Genomic DNA, 18,895 nt, shown 5'->3' on the forward strand with positions numbered 1-18,895 from the left:
CTAACACTTGGTTTAAGAATCATGAAAGAAGGTTGTATACATGGAAGAACCCTGGAGATACTAAAAGGTATCAGATAGATTATATAATGGTAAGACAGAGATTTAGGAACCAGGTTTTAAATTGTAAGAATCTCCTGGGGCAGATGTGGACTGTGACCACAATCTATTGGCTATGAACTGTAGATTAAAACTGAAGAAACTGCAAAAAGGTGGGAATTTAAGGAGATGGGACCTGGGTAAACTGAAAGAACCAGAGGTTGTACAGAGTTTCAGGGAGAGCATAAGGGAACAATTGACAGGAATGGGGGAAAGAAATACAGTAGAAGAAGAATGGGTAGCTTTGAGGGATGAAGTAGCGAAAGCAGCAGAGGATCAAGTAGGTAAAAAGACGAGGGCTAGTAGAAATCCCTGGGTAACAGAAGAAATATTGAATTTAACTGATGAAAGGAGAAAATATAAAAATGCAGTAAATGAAGCAGGCGAAAAGGAATACAAACGTCTCAAAAATGAGATCGACAGGAAGTGCAAAATGGCTAAGCAGGGATGGCTAGAGGACAAATGTAAGGATGTAGAGGCCTATCTCACTAGGGGTAAGATAGATACTGCCTACAGGAAAATTAAAGAGACCTTTGGAGATAAGAGAACGACTTGTATGAATATCAAGAGCTCAGATGGAAACCCAGTTCTAATCAAAGAAGGGAAAGCAGAAAGGTGGAAGGAGTATATAGAGGGTCTATACAAGGGTGGTGTAATTGAGGACAATATTATGGAAATGGAAGAGGATGTAGATGAAGATGAAATGGGAGATATGATACTGCGTGAAGAGTTTGACAGAGCACCGAAAGACTTAAGCCGAAACAAGGCCCCGGGAGTAGACAACATTCCATTAGAACTACTGATAGCCTTGGGAGAGCCAGTCCTGACAAAACTCTACCATCTGATGAGCAAGATGTATGAGACAGGCGAAATACCCTCAGACTTCAAGAAAAATATAATAATTCCAATCCCAAAGAAAGCAGGTGTTGACAGATGTGAAAATTACCGAACTATCAGTTTAATAAGTCACAGCTGCAAAATACTAACACGAATTCTTTACAGACGAATGGAAAAATTAGTAGAAGCCAACCTCGGGGAAGATCAGTTTGGATTTCGTAGAAACACTGGAACACGTGAGGCAATACTGACCTTACGACTTATCTTAGAAGAAAGATTAAGGAAAGGCAAACCTACGTTTCTAGCATTTGTAGACTTAGAGAAAGCTTTTGACAATGTTGACTGGAATACTCTCTTTCAAATTCTAAAGGTGGCAGGGGTAAAATACAGGGAGCGATAGGCTATTTTCAATTCGTACAGAAACCAGATGGCAGTTACAAGAGTCGAGGGACATGAAAGGGAAGCAGTGGTTGGGAAGGGAGTAAGACAGGATTGTAGCCTCTCCCCGATGTTGTTCAATCTGTATATTGAGCAAGTAGTAAAGGAAACAAAAGAAAAATTCGGAGTAGGTATTAAAATTCATGGAGAAGAAATAAAAACTTTGAGGTTCGCCGATGACATTGTAATTCTGTCAGAGACAGCAAAGGACTTGGAAGAGCAGTTGAATGGAATGGACAGTGTCTTGAAAGGAGGATATAAGATGAACATCAACAAAAGAAAAACAAGGATAATGGAATGTAGTCTAATTAAATCGGGTGATGCTGAGGGAATTAGATTAGGAAATGAGGCACTTAAAGTAGTAAAGGAGTTTTGCTATTTGGGGAGCAAAATAACTGATGATGTCGAAGCAGAGGGGATATAAAATGTAGGCTGGCAATAGCAAGGAAAGCGTTTCTGAAGAAGAGAAATTTGTTAACATCCAGTATTGATTTAAGTGTCAGGAAGTCATTTCTGAAAGTATTCGTATGGAGTGTAGCCATGTATGGAAGTGAAACATGGACGATAAATAGTTTGGACAAGAAGAGAATAGAAGCTTTCGAAATGTGGTGTAACAGAAGAATGCTGAAGATTAGGATGGGTAGATCACATAACCAATGAGGAAATATTGAATATGATTGGGGAGTAGAGAAGTTTGTGGCACAACTTGACCAGAAGAAGGGATCGGTTGGTAGGACATGTTCTGAGGCATCAAGGGATCATCAATTTAGTATTGGAGGGCAGCGTGGAGGTTAAAAATCGTAGAGGGAGACCAAGAGATGAATACACTAAGCAGATTCAGAAGGATGTAGGTTGCAGTAGGTACTGGGAGATGAAAAAGCTTGCACAGGATAGAGTAGCATGGAGAGCTGCATCAAACCAGTCTCAGGACTGAAGATCACAACAACAACAACAACAACAACAACACTGGTACTACTGAATGAACATCGCTGAAGCGGTATCACTCAGAAGTCTTCCAGTAGAAAGGGCAACCAGCCGCTCTTAGATGTAAACAGGTCTAATACAGGTAACTCCCTATCTTGTGCTAGTACCTGGTGCAACCTATCAAACGTCATCAGGCCAACAGATTTCAAACTATCCGTACCGACCCGAAGAGAGACTCAGAAGGACTTATTAAAATACTCCAAGAAGCAAAATTGCTGTTAAATAAAGCAGTTAAAATTTATTTTCTCCTAATACACGAGGAACAACTAGTCCGAACAATAATGTTTGAATTTCGGAAATGTCCCAACTATGTATACCACATTTTACACTGTGAAACACTTAATAAAACTGTATGCAACTAACACCTCCGACAAACATCGATCATTTTTTGATAAATATATCGATATTTTCCCAACACCTCTGTAGAGAACCATCCACGTGAAACGACTCGCCTTCAAAGAAGGAAACCATGTTTTGCCATGATTTCTTCGATGGTATTCTTCCCAACATGGCACAAATGTTTCGAGATGCCTCTGATACCTTCGCACCTCTCTTGAATACAAAGACACACAAAAAAACACACGCACAAAAACACACACACACACACACACACACACACAAAAACACACACACACACACACACACACACAAAAACACACACACACACACACACACACACAAAAACACACACACACACACACAAAAACACACACACACACACACACAAAAACACACACACACACACACACAAAAACACACACACACACACACACAAAAACACACACACACACACACACAAAAACACACACACACACACACAAAAACACACACACACACACACAAAAACACACACACACACACAAAAACACACACACACACACACAAAAACACACACACACACACACACAAAAACACACACACACACACAAAAACACACACACACACTCACAAAAAAAAAACACACACACACACAAAAACACACACACACACACACACACACAAAAACACACACACACACACACACAAAAACACACACACACACACACACACAAAAAAAACACACACACACACACACACAAAAAACACACACACACACACACACAAAAAACACACACACACACACACACACAAAAAACACACACACACACACACAAAAAAAAAACACACACACACACACACACAAAAAACACACACACACACACACAAAAAACACACACACAAAAACACACACACAAAAACACACACACAAAAACACACACACAAAAACACACACACAAAAACACACACACAAAAACACACACACAAAAACACACACACAAAAACACACACACACAAAAACACACACACAAAAACACACACACAAAAACACACACACAAAAACACACACACAAAAACACACACAAAAATACACACACACACATAGCGGTGCGGCAACACGCCAAACAAAAACACTTTTAAGTTTTTCACCAACCTAATACACTCCTGGAAATTGAAATAAGAACACCGTGAATTCATTGTCCCAGGAAGGGGAAACTTTATTGACACATTCCTGGGGTCAGATACATCACATGATCACACTGACAGAACCACAGGCACATAGACACAGGCAACAGAGCATGCACAATGTCGGCACTAGTACAGTGTATATCCACCTTTCGCAGCAATGCAGGCTGCTATTCTCCCATGGAGACGATCGTAGAGATGCTGGATGTAGTCCTGTGGAACGGCTTGCCATGCCATTTCCACCTGGCGCCTCAGTTGGACCAGCGTTCGTGCTGGACGTGCAGACCGCGTGAGACGACGCTTCATCCAGTCCCAAACATGCTCAATGGGGGACAGATCCGGAGATCTTGCTGGCCAGGGTAGTTGACTTACACCTTCTAGAGCACGTTGGGTGGCACGGGATACATGCGGACGTGCATTGTCCTGTTGGAACAGCAAGTTCCCTTGCCGGTCTAGGAATGGTAGAACGATGGGTTCGATGACGGTTTGGATGTACCGTGCACTATTCAGTGTCCCCTCGACGATCACCAGTGGTGTACGGCCAGTGTAGGAGATCGCTCCCCACACCATGATGCCGGGTGTTGGCCCTGTGTGCCTCGGTCGTATGCAGTCCTGATTGTGGCGGTCACCTGCACGGCGCCAAACACGCATACGACCATCATTGGCACCAAGGCAGAAGCGACTCTCATCGCTGAAGACGACAGGTCTCCATTCGTCCCTCCATTCACGCCTGTCGCGACACCACTGGAGGCGGGCTGCACGATGTTGGGGCGTGAGCGGAAGACGGCCTAACGGTGTGCGGGACCGTAGCCCAGCTTCATGGAGACGGTTGCGAATGGTCCTCGCCGATACCCCAGGAGCAACAGTGTCCCTAATTTGCTGGGAAGTGGCGGTGCGGTCCCCTACGGCACTGCGTAGGATCCTACGGTCTTGCCGTGCATCCGTGCGTCGCTGCGGTCCGGTCCCAGGTCGACGGGCACGTGCACCTTCCGCCGACCACTGGCGACAACATCGATGTACTGTGGAGACCTCACGCCCCACGTGTTGAGCAATTCGGCGGTACGTCCACCCGGCCTCCCGCATGCCCACTATACGCCCTCGCTCAAAGTCCGTCAACTGCACATACGGTTCACGTCCACGCTGTCGCGGCATGCTACCAGTGTTAAAGACTGCGATGGAGCTCCGTATGCCACGGCAAACTGGCTGACACTGACGGCGGCGGTGCACAAATGCTGCGTAGCTAGCGCCATTCGACGGCCAACACCGCGGTTCCTGGTGTGTCCGCTGTGCCGTGCGTGTGATCATTGCTTGTACAGCCCTCTCGCAGTGTCCGGAGCAAGTATGGTGGGTCTGACACACCGGTGTCAATGTGTTCTTTTTTCCATTTCCAGGAGTGTATTTTCAGGAAAATTTTAGTCTTGGTGACAGTTTATATACCACAATATTCCTCAGGCCTCATGATGCACGAGCAGTTATTTCGCTGTTGAATATTGCACGATATTCGCCATTTATCGTAGATATTTCGCACAGAAACTCACACTACAACAATATTGAGTTTTACGCTTTTCCCAAAGCGTAAGCAGTGAGATGCGCTGTATATCATAGGTGCTACGTGCTCTGCGACGCACACACCTAGCCAGTGTAATGATACGATCCTACGGTATTTTTAGCCGCAAGGCCCCACCTGGTGTTGTTCGGCCACCTAGTGCACTTCGACGACTTGTGTGTCGATGACGATGAAATAATGATGAAAACAATATAATATCCAACCCTGAGCGGATAAAATTCCCAACACAGCGGTGAGTCGAACCCAGACCTCCTGCATGACAGTCAGCCGCGTTGCGCTGATCGCACAGTTATGGAGCACATAGCCAGTGAGTGGCCAACATAGGCTGCTGGCCAGTGCCCGCTGCATCGAGCGCAGTGCCTCAATCACAAAACGTCCTGATGTGGACAGTCTTACGTCGTCGGCGTCGTCTTCTCCACAAATTGTATTTAGAAGGATTGAATTTTGTTCCTGCGCCATACATTGTACCTAGTGAGGAATTCATTGGTGGAGTGGAGCAGGCGATGCGGCATCTCTCACGAGACGACGCCGATAACGTAAGACTTACCACCAGGCCCCAGCAAAGCCGCCCAAAATCCAACATGAGCAGAACAGAGAGGGAGTAACTCAATTCATTTTGGAAAGATGAAGATCTTGTGGTACTGCTGTGGAGGTAAATTTCGTGATTGTTCTTCATGCCAGTGAATATCACAGCAAAGTGGCATCGTTGTTGGAAGATAGCACATACAAATGCATAAAATGGGACTCAACTTTGTCATACAGCAGAAAAACGGTGGATCTCCTGAAGAATCATGATCTAACTGGGGATATCATCAAGAATGTTAGAGCACGAGCTTCTAGACCTAAGGTTGTACAGACTACCTAAGGTCCACAAGGAAGTTATTGCACTGAGGCCAATTGTTAGAGCCATTGGTTCTCCTACCTACAGGCTGGACAAAAATTAAACTAAGTTGATGACTCTAATAGTGGGCCACTCTGAACACCACATCAAAAATTCTTATGAGTTCATTGAGAAAATTAAACAAATTAGAGTTGGCCCAAACGATATTTTAGTCAGCCTGGGTGTGCTCTCACCATTTACAAAAATTACTGCGGAGGACACATTGAAACTGTTGGCAGAGCATTTCCTTCCTGGAACGACAGAGTTGTTAGACATGTTATGACGACCACTACTTTTTGAACGGCAGTAAATTTTATGAAATCACGGGTGGAATATCTATTGTTTCTCCGTTGTCTCCAGCAATAGCCAATTTTTTTATGGAACATTTTGAGGGATGTGCATTAAATTCGACTCACCTTCGTCCATCTTCATATTATCGTTATGTTGACGACTTCTTTATGGTTTGGACACACTGCATAGAAGCTCTTGAGCACTTCCAGGAACATATAAACAGCCTGCATCCGAACATCCAGTTCTCCGCCGTGACAAAGAGGGAAGGCTGCCATTTCTAGATGTTCTGGTACAGTGGAAGTCGGATGGACGTCTCGACCACTCGATGTACCGCAAGCCGATGCACACTGATTTATATCTCAGGGCCAGGAGTTTCCGCCATCCAGTCCAGAAGAGAGCAGCTTTAAATACACTGGTACACAGAGCAAAAAGCTGGCAGATTAAAACTGCATACAGGACCGACACTCGAACTCGGGACCTATGGCTTTCGCGGGCAAGTACTCTACCAACTGAGCTACCCAAGCACGACTCACGACGCGTCCTTGCAGCTTCAATTCTGCCAGTACCTCGTCTCCTACCTTCCAGCGCGGACGTTGACATTATCTGGGACAGCATGACTTAAGTATCGACCACTCAGGAGCCGTCTTTGGGCTAACGTAAGGCCACCACAGGAGCAGTTTTGACAGTCAGTTGTTCCTGGCGAAGACGATGATGGAAACCGTTGAAAGCTTGAGGTTTTTCCCTGAATTAATGCGACAAGAAGTCCGAGAATGTTTTGTACTACAGAAGACTCCCTGCCGCCGTTGGATAGCAGCTGCAGCCGCAAGTCGTATACTCCTAGCTCACTCATTTGTTACATAGTTTAATTCTTAATTTCTTTGCGTGTTTTTGGTATTTGCATTGTTTAATTCATAAATTTCGGGCGTATTATAGTATTTGAGAGTGTAGCATCGCGTTTTAGTACCTGAATAGTGTAAATTCGCGTAGTCTCCTTCCGCCGCCGAGCAGTGTCAGCAGTGTGCAAGTAGCAGCATTACTGCATTTACTAGGCAATCTTGTATTTTAATAACCGTTTAAATTTTGTTGATTTGTTTGCGCTCTCTGTAGATTAGTTCAGACGTTCTTTGCAAAACAGTTTTTAGCATGGATAGGGACTGCAACTGCTGTGTTCGGATGCAGGCTGAGTTGGCATCCCTTCGCTCCCAGCTTCAGGCAGTGTTGGCTTCGGTCACACAGCTTGAGGCTGTTGCCAATGGGCATCACTGTGGGGGTCCGGATGGGGGTTTGTCGGGGACGGCCAGCTCGTCCCACGCATCCCCTGATCGGACTACGACTGTGGTTGCCCGGGATACTGCCCGCATTGAGGCTGATCCCTCACCTGTGGTAGAGTGGGAGGTCGTCTCAAGGTGTGGCAGGGGGCGAAAGACATTCCGGAGGGCTGAACGGAAAGTCTCTCCAGTTTGTCTGACGAATCGGTTTCAGGCTCTGTCTCAGGCTGATACTGATCTTCGGCCTGACATGGCTGCTTGTCCAGTTCCAGAGGTTGCCCCTCAGTCTGCAAGATCCGGGCAGTCGCAGAGGGTGGGCTTACTGGCAGTTGGGAGCTCCAACGTCAGGCGCGTAATGGGGCCCCTTAGGGAAATGGCAGCAAGAGAGGGGAAGAAAACCAATGTGCACTCCGTGTGCATACCGGGGGGAGTCATTCCAGATGTGGAAAGGGTCCTTCCGGATGCCATGAAGGGTACAGGGTGCACCCATCTGCAGGTGGTCGCTCATGTCGGCGCCAATGATGTGTGTCGCTATGGATCAGAGGAAATCCTCTCTGGCTTCCGGCGGCTATCTGATTTGGTGAAGACTGCCAGTCTCGCTAGCGGGATGAAGGCAGAGCTCACCATCTGCAGCATCGTCGACAGGACTGACTGCGGACCTTTGGTACAGAGCCGAGTGGAGGGTCTGAATCAGAGGCTGAGACGGTTCTGCGACCGTGTGGGCTGCAGATTCCTCGACTTGCGCCATAGGGTGGTGGGGTTTCGGGTTCCGCTGGATAGGTCAGGAGTCCACTACACGCAACAAGCGGCTACACGGGTAGCAGGGGTTGTGTGGCGTGGGCTGGGCGGTTTTTTAGGTTAGATGGCCTTGGGCAAGTACAGAAAGGGCAACAGCCTCAACGGGTGCGGGGCAAAGTCAGGACATGCGGGGACCAAGCAGCAATCGGTATTGTAATTGTCAACTGTCGAAGCTGCGTTGGTAAAGTACCAGAACTTCAAGCGCTGATAGAAAGCACCGAAGCTGAAATCGTTATAGGTACAGAAATCTGGCTTAAGCCAGAGATAAATTCTGCCGAAATTTTTACAAAGGTACAGACGGTGTTTAGAAAGGATAGATTGCATGCAACCGGTGGTGGAGTGTTCGTCGCTGTTAGTAGTAGTTTATCCTGTAGTGAAGTAGAAGTGGATAGTTCCTGTGAATTATTATGGGTGGAAGTTACACTCAACAACCGAACTAGGTTAATAATTGGCTCCCTTTACCGACCTCCCGACTCAGCAGCATTAGTGGCAGAACAACTGAGAGAAAATTTGGAATACATTTCACATAAATTTTCTCAGCATGTTATAGTCTTAGGTGGAGATTTCAATTTACCGGATATAGACTGGGACACTCAGACGTTTAGGACGGGTGGTAGGGACAGAGCATCGAGTGACATTATACTGAGTGCACTATCCGAAAATTACCTCGAGCAATTAAACAGAGAATCGACTCGTGGAGATAACATCTTGGACCTACTGATAACAAACAGACCCGAACTTTTCGACTCTGTATGTACAGAACAGGGAATCAGTGATCATAAGGCCGTTGCAGCATCCCTGAATATGGAAGTTAATAGGAATATAAAAAAAGGGAGGAAGGTTTATCTGTTTAGCAAGAGTAATAGAAGGCAGATTTCAGACTACCTAACAGATCAAAACGAAAATTTCTGTTCCGACACTGACAGTGTTGAGTGTTTATGGAAAAAGTTCAAGGCAATCGTAAAATGCGTTTTAGACAGGTACGTGCCGAGTAAAACTGTGAGGGAGGGAAAAACCCACCGTGGTACAACAACAAAGTTAGGAAACTACTGCGAAAGCAAAGAGAGCTCCACTCCAAGTTTAAACGCAGCCAAAACCTCTCAGACAAACAAAAGCTAAACGATGTCAAAGCTAGCGTAAGGAGAGCTATGCGTGAAGCGTTCAGTGAATTCGAAAGTAAAATTCTATGTACCGACTTGACAGAAAATCCTAGGAAGTTCTGGTCTTACGTTAAATCAGTAAGTGGCTCGAAACAGCATATCCAGACACTCCGGGATGATGATGGCATTGAAACAGAGGATGACACGCGTAAAGCTGAAATACTAAACACCTTTTTCCAAAGCTGTTTCACAGAGGAAGACCGCACTGCAGTTCCTTCTCTAAATCCTCGCACAAACGAAAAAATGGCTGACATCGAAATAAGTGTCCAAGGAATAAAAAAGCAACTGGAATCACTCAACAGAGGAAAGTGCACTGGACCTGACGGGATACCAATTCGATTCTACACAGAGTACGCGAAAGAACTTGCCCCCCTTCTAACAGCCGTGTACCGCAAGTCTCTAGAGGAACGGAAGGTTCTAAATGATTGGAAAAGAGCACAGGTAGTCCCAGTCTTCAAGAAGGGTCGTCGAGCAGATGCGCAAAACTATAGACCTATATCTCTGACGTCGATCTGTTGTAGAATTTTAGAACATGTTTTTTGCTCGAGTATCACGTCGTTTTTGGAAACCCAGAATCTACTATGTAGGAATCAACATGGATTCCGGAAACAGCGATCGTGTGAGACCCAACTCGCTTTATTTGTTCATGAGACCCAGAAAATATTAGATACAGGCTCCCAGGTAGATGCTATTTTTCTTGACTTCCGGAAGGCGTTCGATACGGTTCCGCACTGTCGCCTGATAAACAAAGTAAGAGCCTACGGAATATCAGACCAGCTGTGTGGCTGGATTGAAGAGTTTTTAGCAAACAGAACACAGCATGTTGTTATCAATGGAGAGACGTCTACAGACGTTAAAGTAACCTCTGGCGTGCCACAGGGGAGTGTTATGGGACCATTGCTTTTCACAATATATATAAATGACCTAGTGGATAGTGTCGAAAGTTCCATGCGGCTTTTCGCGGATGATGCTGTAGTATACAGAGAAGTTGCAGCATTAGAAAATTGTAGCGAAATGCAGGAAGATCTGCAGCGGATAGGCACTTGGTGCAGGGAGTGGCAACTGACCCTTAACATAGACAAATGTAATGTATTGCGAATACATAGAAAGAAGGATCCTTTATTGTATGATTATATGATAGTGGAACAAACACTGGTAGCAGTTACTTCTGTAAAATATCTGGGAGTATGCGAGCGGAACGATTTGAAGTGGAATGATCATATAAAATTAATTGTTGGTAAGGCGGGTACCAGGTTGAGATTCATTGGGAGAGTCCTTAGAAAATGTAGTCCATCAACAAAGGAGGTGGCTTACAAAACACTCGTTCGACCTATACTTGAGTATTGCTCATCAGTGTGGGATCCGTACCAGATCGGGTTGACGGAGGAGATAGAGAAGATCTAAAGAAGAGCGGCGCGTTTCGTCACAGGGTTATTTGGTAACCGTGATAGCGTTACGGAGATGTTTAACAAACTCAAGTGGCAGACTCCGCAAGAGAGGCGCTCTGCATCGCGGTGTAGCTTGCTCGCCAGGTTTCGAGAGGGTGCGTTTCTGGATGAGGTATCGAATATATTGCTTCCCCCTACTTATACCTCCCGAGGAGATCACGAATGTAAAATTAGAGAGATTAGAGCGCGCACGGAGGCTTTCAGACAGTCGTTCTTCCCGCGAACCATACGCGACTGGAACAGGAAAGGGAGGTAATGACAGTGGCACGTAAAGTGCCCTCCGCCACACACCGTTGGGTGGCTTGCGGAGTATAAATGTAGATGTAGATGTAGATGAACACGCCGTATTTATAAAAGCATTGTTTGGAGCTTGTCTGCACGTACGTAAACAGGAGAGACTGATGTGGCTGTAATCACAGGAAGTGTTTGGCAAACGGTGGTGTCTGGCGGCACTGCTACCAAGCATCGGAGCAGCGGTGAGACACAACATTGTTAGCAGACACGTGACTCGGGGGTCGAACTGGGCGGACGTGTGGTTGAGTGGCGCAAGATTTTGGAATATATATTGTGTTCGAACATTATGAATTACCTCGAAGGTAACGGTCTGTTGACACGCAGTCAACATGGATTTAGAAAACATCGTTCTTGTGAAGCATGGTTCTTTACTCACAGTAAGTGTTGAACGTTAGTGACCAAGGATTTCGAATTGATTCCGTATTTCTAGATTTCCAGAAGGCTTTTGACGCTGAACTACACAAGCCGCTTGTAATCAAATTACGTTCTTATGGAATATCGTCTCAGTTATGCGACTGGATTTCCTGTCAGAGAGATCACAGTTAGTAGTAATTGACAGAAAGTCATCGAGTAAAACAGAAGTGATTTATGGGGTTCCCCAAAGTAGTGTTATAGGCCCTCTGCCGTTCCTTATCTATATAAATGGCAAGAGACAATCTGAGCAGCCATCTTCGGTTGTTTGCAGAAGACGCTGTCGTTTAGCGACTAATAAAGTCACCAGAAGATCAAAACAAACTGCAAAACGATTTAGAAAAGATATATGTATGGTGCGAAAACTGGTAATTCACCCTTAATAATTTAAAGTGTGAGGTCATCCACATGAGTGCTAAAAGGAATCTGTTGAACTTCGGTTGTACGATAAATTAATCAATCCTAAAGGACGTAAATTCAACTAAATACCTAGGAATTACAATTACGAACAGCTTAACTTGGAAAGTACACACAGAAAATGTTGTGCGGAAGGTGAACCAAAGACTACATTTTATTAGCAGAACACTCAGAAGATGCAACTAATCTACTAAAGAGACTGCCTACACTACGCTTGTCCATCCTGTTTTGCAGTGCCGCTGCGCAGTGTGGGATCCTTACCAAATAGGATTAAGGCAATGCATCGAAAAAGTTCAAAGAAGAGCAGCATGTTTTGGATTATCGAGAAATAGAGGAGAGAGTGTCATGGACTTTACAAAGGCTTGGAGTGGACATCATTAAAACAAAGGCGTTTCCGTTGCGGCAGGATCTTCTTACGAAATTTCAATCACTAACTTTCTCCTCCAAAAGCGAAAATATTTTGTTTACATCAACCTAAATTGGGAGAAACGATCATCATCATAAAGTAAGCGAAATCAGAGCACGCACGGAAAGATATAGGTGTTTTTCCCGCGCGCTGTTGCAGAGTGGAATAATAGAGAATTATTGTGAAGTTGGTTCGACAAACCGTATGCCAGCCACTTAATTGATTTGTAGAGTATCCATGTAGATGTGGACGTAGATGTAGCGTTATTCCACCAGAATTAGTTTCCCTTTATTGGTAGCTGTATTCAAAGTGCCGAAGTGTGGTTGTGTCGAAACATTGATTAGGCAGACTTCTCATGTTGAAGCGCCATGCGCTGATAACTGCAACAGACGTAAGTTTAGGTGAGTTTCCCATGTTGGAGCAATTCCGCTGGCCGTGAAGGACACAGAACTGGCAGCTAGGTCAGTATTAACACAATGCCAATCACCCCAGTAAACTACCGTGAGCTATGTCCGACCGTACATTGTCAAGTAAGGTTTGTCATTCCATGTTCTCTCAACGTCGTCCGATGTGATATTTTTCTGTCCTGCACCAACACAACGGTTCCATTTACAGTGAAAAGTAATCTGACCGTGAGATGAAATCGGAAATGTTAAAAGCTCGAACACAAAACAAAACATTCTGCAGATATTGCCATATGTGAGAGAAACAAAACTATTTTTTGCTAATTTTGCGCTGTTAAAATTCACAAACTTTTGAGGCAAAATTTACACAAACATAATTTTTGAAATTTATAAGTTAAAAAACAAAGTATGTGTATATTCGAGTGAGGAAAACACATGAGCTCCAAACGGTTAAGGCTAAGTTGGTGGCATGAGACGTATGCTCCGTACCTTAGATCGCTTTTGTGTCAGTTTGAGGATATTTCCTGGCTCCATACAACACAAGTGGCCTTTATCAGATTGTTCGTCTCGACTTCCCATACACCACTGTGGTAAGTTGTAAACAGATATCGTTTACACCATACAGAGTGGTTCTCTGGAAAGTTATTGTACTTTGGATGTCATTCAAAAATTGTTAACTATACAAGGTCTATCGTTGCTCAGTTGACGTTGTGTAAACGAGTACTATATTCGTAGAACAAAACGCAATTTGTTTGCTTTTCAACTTTAAATGCAAGGTGCGTCTGGAAAGTTCGGCGAATGGTCTCAGGAAACAAAGGAAGCAAGAGTTACAAGCTAACTACATCTACTGGCCTTCAAGGTTATCACCATTAATTACAGCACTCTTCTGACATCGGTTGACTTGCCGGCCGTGGTGACCGAGCGGTTCTAGGCGCTCAGTCCGGAACCGCGTGACTGCTACGGTCGAAGGTTCGAATCCTGCTTCGGGCATGGATGTGTGTGATGTTCTTAGGTTAGTTGGGTTTAAGTAGTTCTAAGTTCTAGGGGACTGCTGACCACAGATGTTAAGTCCCATAGTGCTCAGAGCCATTTGAACCTTTTTTTTTTGTAAAGCTTTTGAAAACTGCTGGCGAGCGCTCCTTGGGGAATCACTCAAAGCACCGTGGTCAAGCGATGTTGTCCGCGAATGTTCGTGAACGCCTGTGCTTACACTGTCTTTGCTTACCTGCATTCCTCCTGCTCTCATTCTCAAAGAGCCGGCGACCATCCGCAAGCGTTCGTTGCACACGGGCGGAGTTGTTTTGGGATCGTGCGTTCTTAACCTGAACGCGTTTCATTATCGACACTGTCCTTTCCTCCTGTAACGCTTTTAAACCACAGAAATACGTACTTTTTACTCACTGCTTCAACACTGTGCACGAGCACTAACATTCATGAGTCTCCGTCATCATTTCCCCTAATCTGAACCAAAATGCATGTTGATACGTTGCTCGATTTTGCGCTCCATTTTACAGTGACAGGTGTGCGACGGATGCTTGTGGATGATAAGCAAAGAGAGTGTAAGCACTATTGTTCACGAACATTCGCAGACGTATCGGATATCCAACAACGCTTGACCGTGTGACGTGTTTCGAGCGATTCCGGAAGAAGTGTTTGCTGACTGTTTCCAACAGCTTTACAACCGATATCAGAAGTGAGCTGTAGCTACTCGTAATTAGTCTGAAGACCAGTAAAGGCATTTCCATTGTAATTTTTGCTTCTTTTATTTTATGAGACCATTCACTGAGCTTTTCATATGTACCTTGTATGGAACTGTTGTACCAAGAAGCGACGGAAGCACTGACAAACGTGAGCACTACAACATTCGCCATTTAAGGGAATGACTATGAACACTACTTCAGTCGCACCTTTAATTTCTGCTTGCATTACATTCTAGGCTGGGCACGTTTAACGTCGTAAACCGTAGCGCCATTAACAATTCGGCCTCGTCAAGTGAGACAGTAAAGTTAAAAAAATGGTTCAAATGGCTCTGAGCACTATGGGACTTAAGAGCTGCGGTCATCAGTCCCCTAGAACTTAGAAGTACTTAAACCTAACGAACCTAAGGACATCACACACATCCATGCCCGAGGCAGGATTCGAACCTGCGACCGTAGCAGTCGCGCGGTTCCGGACTGCGCGCCTAGAACCGCGAGACCACCGCGGCCGGCAGTAAAGTTAGTTGGACACATCTTCCATAGATAATCTAAACGATTCTTTTATCGGAATGGTTTGGAACAAATCAGTTTACAGAATATGTAAACATGATTAGTGTTAACATTAGTGAATACATTATTATTTTCAGTCCTTCTCATTCAACCACATCTTTTTTATTGGTTAGCAGTTTTTAAGTAGAAATTCGTCAATGGAATAGAAGGAGTTGTCCAGGAGGAATGATTTTAAATTAGATCGAAAACTTGCTTCTCTGCTCGTCGGATTATGTTATTGGGTAAATTATCAGTTTTTGTTGTTGCATATTGAGTTGCTTTCTGAGCCACTGGCAGTTTTAACAATGGGTAGTAGCGGTCATTTTTCCCTCTTACGTCATAGGTATGGTCACCGCTGTTCTCAAATGGTGATGGATTATTTACGATGAATTTCATTACTGAATATATTTATCATAACGGCGCAGTTAAAATGAGTAGCTCCTTGAAGACGTGCCTACGTGACGTCCGTGGGTGAGCACCACACATTACTCTTACTGCTCCCTTTTGCGCAATCAATACTTTCTTTGTAAGTGATGAGTTACCCTACAAATTATCCGAAAGACATCATTGACTGTAAATATGCATAACATGTCAGGATGTTCTTAGAATTGTTTCCAAGACTGCCTACTATACGAAGAGCAGAAGCAGCTGGACTTGTTTCATAAGCTCAGTAATATGCTTCTTCTCTTAAAGTTTTTATCAATATGTACACCCAAAAATTTGGAGAATTTTACCCTATTTACTGACTACTGCTCGTGTGCTACATCAATTGCTGAAATTACTTTACTCGTTGTACAGAACTAAATGCAGTGTGGTTTTCTTCCTCTTTTTTTTCAAAATTTACAGAATCCATTTGAAGAGAACTGCTTAATAATTCCTTGTAAAATGTCATTTACTAATTCTTCTGCTCTTTTTCGACTGATACGATTTATTACAACACTAGTGTCTACATCTACATGGATACTTTGCAAATCACATTTAAGTGCATGGCAGAGGGTTCACCGAACCACTCTGACAATAATTCTCTATTATTCCAATCTCGCACAGCGCGCGGAAAAACGATCAGCTACGTCTTCCAGTGCGAGCTCTGATTTCCCTTACTTTATTATGACGGTCTCTTTAACAGATCTTTTACGTTTTCTGAGTGTCCTTCCAATAAAAGGCAGCCTTTGGTTAGCTCTCCCCACACAATTTTCTCTGTGTTCCTTCCAATTAAAGCAGTTTGCAGTTGTAATTCCTAGACATTAAGTTGAATTTCCGGCCTTTAGATTTGACTTATTTAGCGCCTAATCGAACGGATTCCTTTCAGCACTCAGGTGGATGACCACACGCTTTTGGTCAATTGTCAATTTTTGCACCTTACGGATGTCTCTTCTAAACCGTTTTACGGTTTGTTTTGATCTTTACATCACTTTACTGGAGGTAAAACGACTGCCAAAAGTACCAATGTTTTTTGCTGAAAGTGGAAGGTCATTACATACGTAAGGAATATGAATGGACACAAAATTGTGATCTCCTTCCTCCCCCGCTTCCCCCCCCCCCACCCCCCCCCCCACCCCCCACTCCCCAGTACCTAAAATTTTCTACCTTTCCGATATTGTCTGAACTGTTCAGTGTACCTTTTGGGTTCTGTTGGTTAAGTATGCTTCAAACCAGTTGGGCGTAGAGCGATCAGTTCCATAAATACGGCGAGCGACTCACCCTTGCCCTTCATGATGCCGTGCGTGAGGTAGAGCGGCGCGCGGCCGGTGCACGCGTCCTTGGCGAAGGCGTCGCGCACGAGGCGGGCGTCGGCCAGCACGACGGTGGGCACCGAGCCCAGCCGCAGCGAGAAGATGGGCCCGTAGCGGCGCGCCAGCGCGCTCAGCGACTCGTGCGGCGCCGCGGCGTCCAGCAGCAGCAGGTTGCCCAGCAGCGGCAGCCCGCGCGGCCCGGGAGGGCTCATCTGCGTGCGGGGCCGCAGCCACAGCCAGAGCGCCACCGCCGTCACCAGCGCCGCCGCGCACAACCACGGGTCCATCCTCTGCCTGCAACCGAGCCGCGCACCCACTCTGGATCTCCGTCCGTACCAGCGCCTTGCGTACTGAGTAACTTACAGTGATCAGAGGAATAACCCTTATGAGTCGTACAGCCAAGATTTTTGAAAGAATTTTACAACATCGAATATGTGAAAAGATAGAAAAGGAGGTGAGTGAAGAAAAGCATGGGTTTAGGAAAGGAAGAAGCACGATCGACCTGATATTTTCTATCCGTCAACTGATGGAAAAGATTTGGGAGTATAACAAAAGGGTGATACTGGTTTTTATAGACATCGAAAAGGCATATGACTCAGTTAACAGGGAAAGAGTCTGGGAAGAAAGGAAGACAGATATAGAATATGGATACATTAATGTAATAAAGACAATGTACAGAGGACACAACTGTAGAATTAGATCACCATTGGGGAACTCTAAGTACTTCGAAATAAGACAAGGACTTAAGCAAGGAATATCCTATCTCCTGCACTTTTTAATGTTGTGATGGAGGGAATGAAATGGGCAGTTAAAGATACAGTAAAAGGAAAAGACAAAAAGATGATTTTTGCAGATATGATAATATGGGGTGATAAACGCGTAGATGTACAGTTACAACTGGATGTGTGGAAGGAAATAATGAAAAGGTATTGATTAAAAATAAATAAAGAGTGAAGTAATGGCATTTGAAAGAGAGAAAGGGATCAACGGAAACATTACCTTGAATGGAGAACCCCTCTAAGTGGTAGAAAGTTTCACTCATTTAGGGAGTGAAATATCTAGGAATGGAAGAATAACCAACGAAATCAATGAGGAGGTTATAGAAGGGAGGCAATTTCTACGAAAAAATAAAACACCTGATTTGGAATAAGAAAGTTTCAGAAAAAGCAAAACGCCTTATGTATAGAATTATTACTTCCCTATTGTCACCTACGGAGGAGAAACACGGACAATGACAGAAAGGGACTGGACCAGTCTGCAAGCAGGGGAAATGAAATTTCTCAGCGCAGTTAAAGGAAAAACAAGAATGGACAGAGTAAGGAATGTAGAGATTAGAAAGGACCTTAAACAAGAAAGTATGAGAGAAGAAATTGAGAAAAAGAGATTAAGGTGGTATGGGCATGTTAAGAGGATGCATGGGCAGAGACTCGCCAAAATTATGGAAGAACTAAAGATGGATGGAAAAAGGCCTAGAGGGCGCCCAAGAACACGGTGGAAAATGGGAGTGAGAATATCTGTGGAGAGGCGTGACCTGGCAGCAAGTGGAGGAAAGAAACTGATGTGAGGACCGAGACAAGTGGAGAGGACTCGTCAGCACCCTGACCCGGCAGTAGCTGGAGCGGGATCCGCATATAGATAGTGATCACAGTTCCGACATGCACTACGGTGAAAAATGTTCAAATGTTTGTGAAATCTTATGAGACTTAACTGCTAA

The 18,895-nt window shown here is 44.7% G+C and overlaps 1 protein-coding gene across 5 annotated transcripts in view; it reads right to left on the minus strand.

Moving 5' to 3' along the window:
* Positions 1–18,895, minus strand: part of LOC124714372 (cytochrome P450 306a1) — a 925,226-nt gene that overhangs the window by 840,511 nt on the left and 65,820 nt on the right. For all 5 annotated transcript variants that reach the window (XM_047243019.1, XM_047243018.1, XM_047243015.1 and 2 more), the window contains exon 2: positions 17,150–17,475. In XM_047243019.1, the coding sequence (XP_047098975.1) occupies positions 17,150–17,468 (319 nt within the window). In that variant the 5' untranslated portion in view covers positions 17,469–17,475. The remainder of the gene's footprint in view (positions 1–17,149; positions 17,476–18,895) is intronic.

The sequence above is a fragment of the Schistocerca piceifrons genome, chromosome 1, assembly GCF_021461385.2.
Source record: "Schistocerca piceifrons isolate TAMUIC-IGC-003096 chromosome 1, iqSchPice1.1, whole genome shotgun sequence".
NCBI lineage: Eukaryota > Metazoa > Arthropoda > Insecta > Orthoptera > Acrididae > Schistocerca > Schistocerca piceifrons.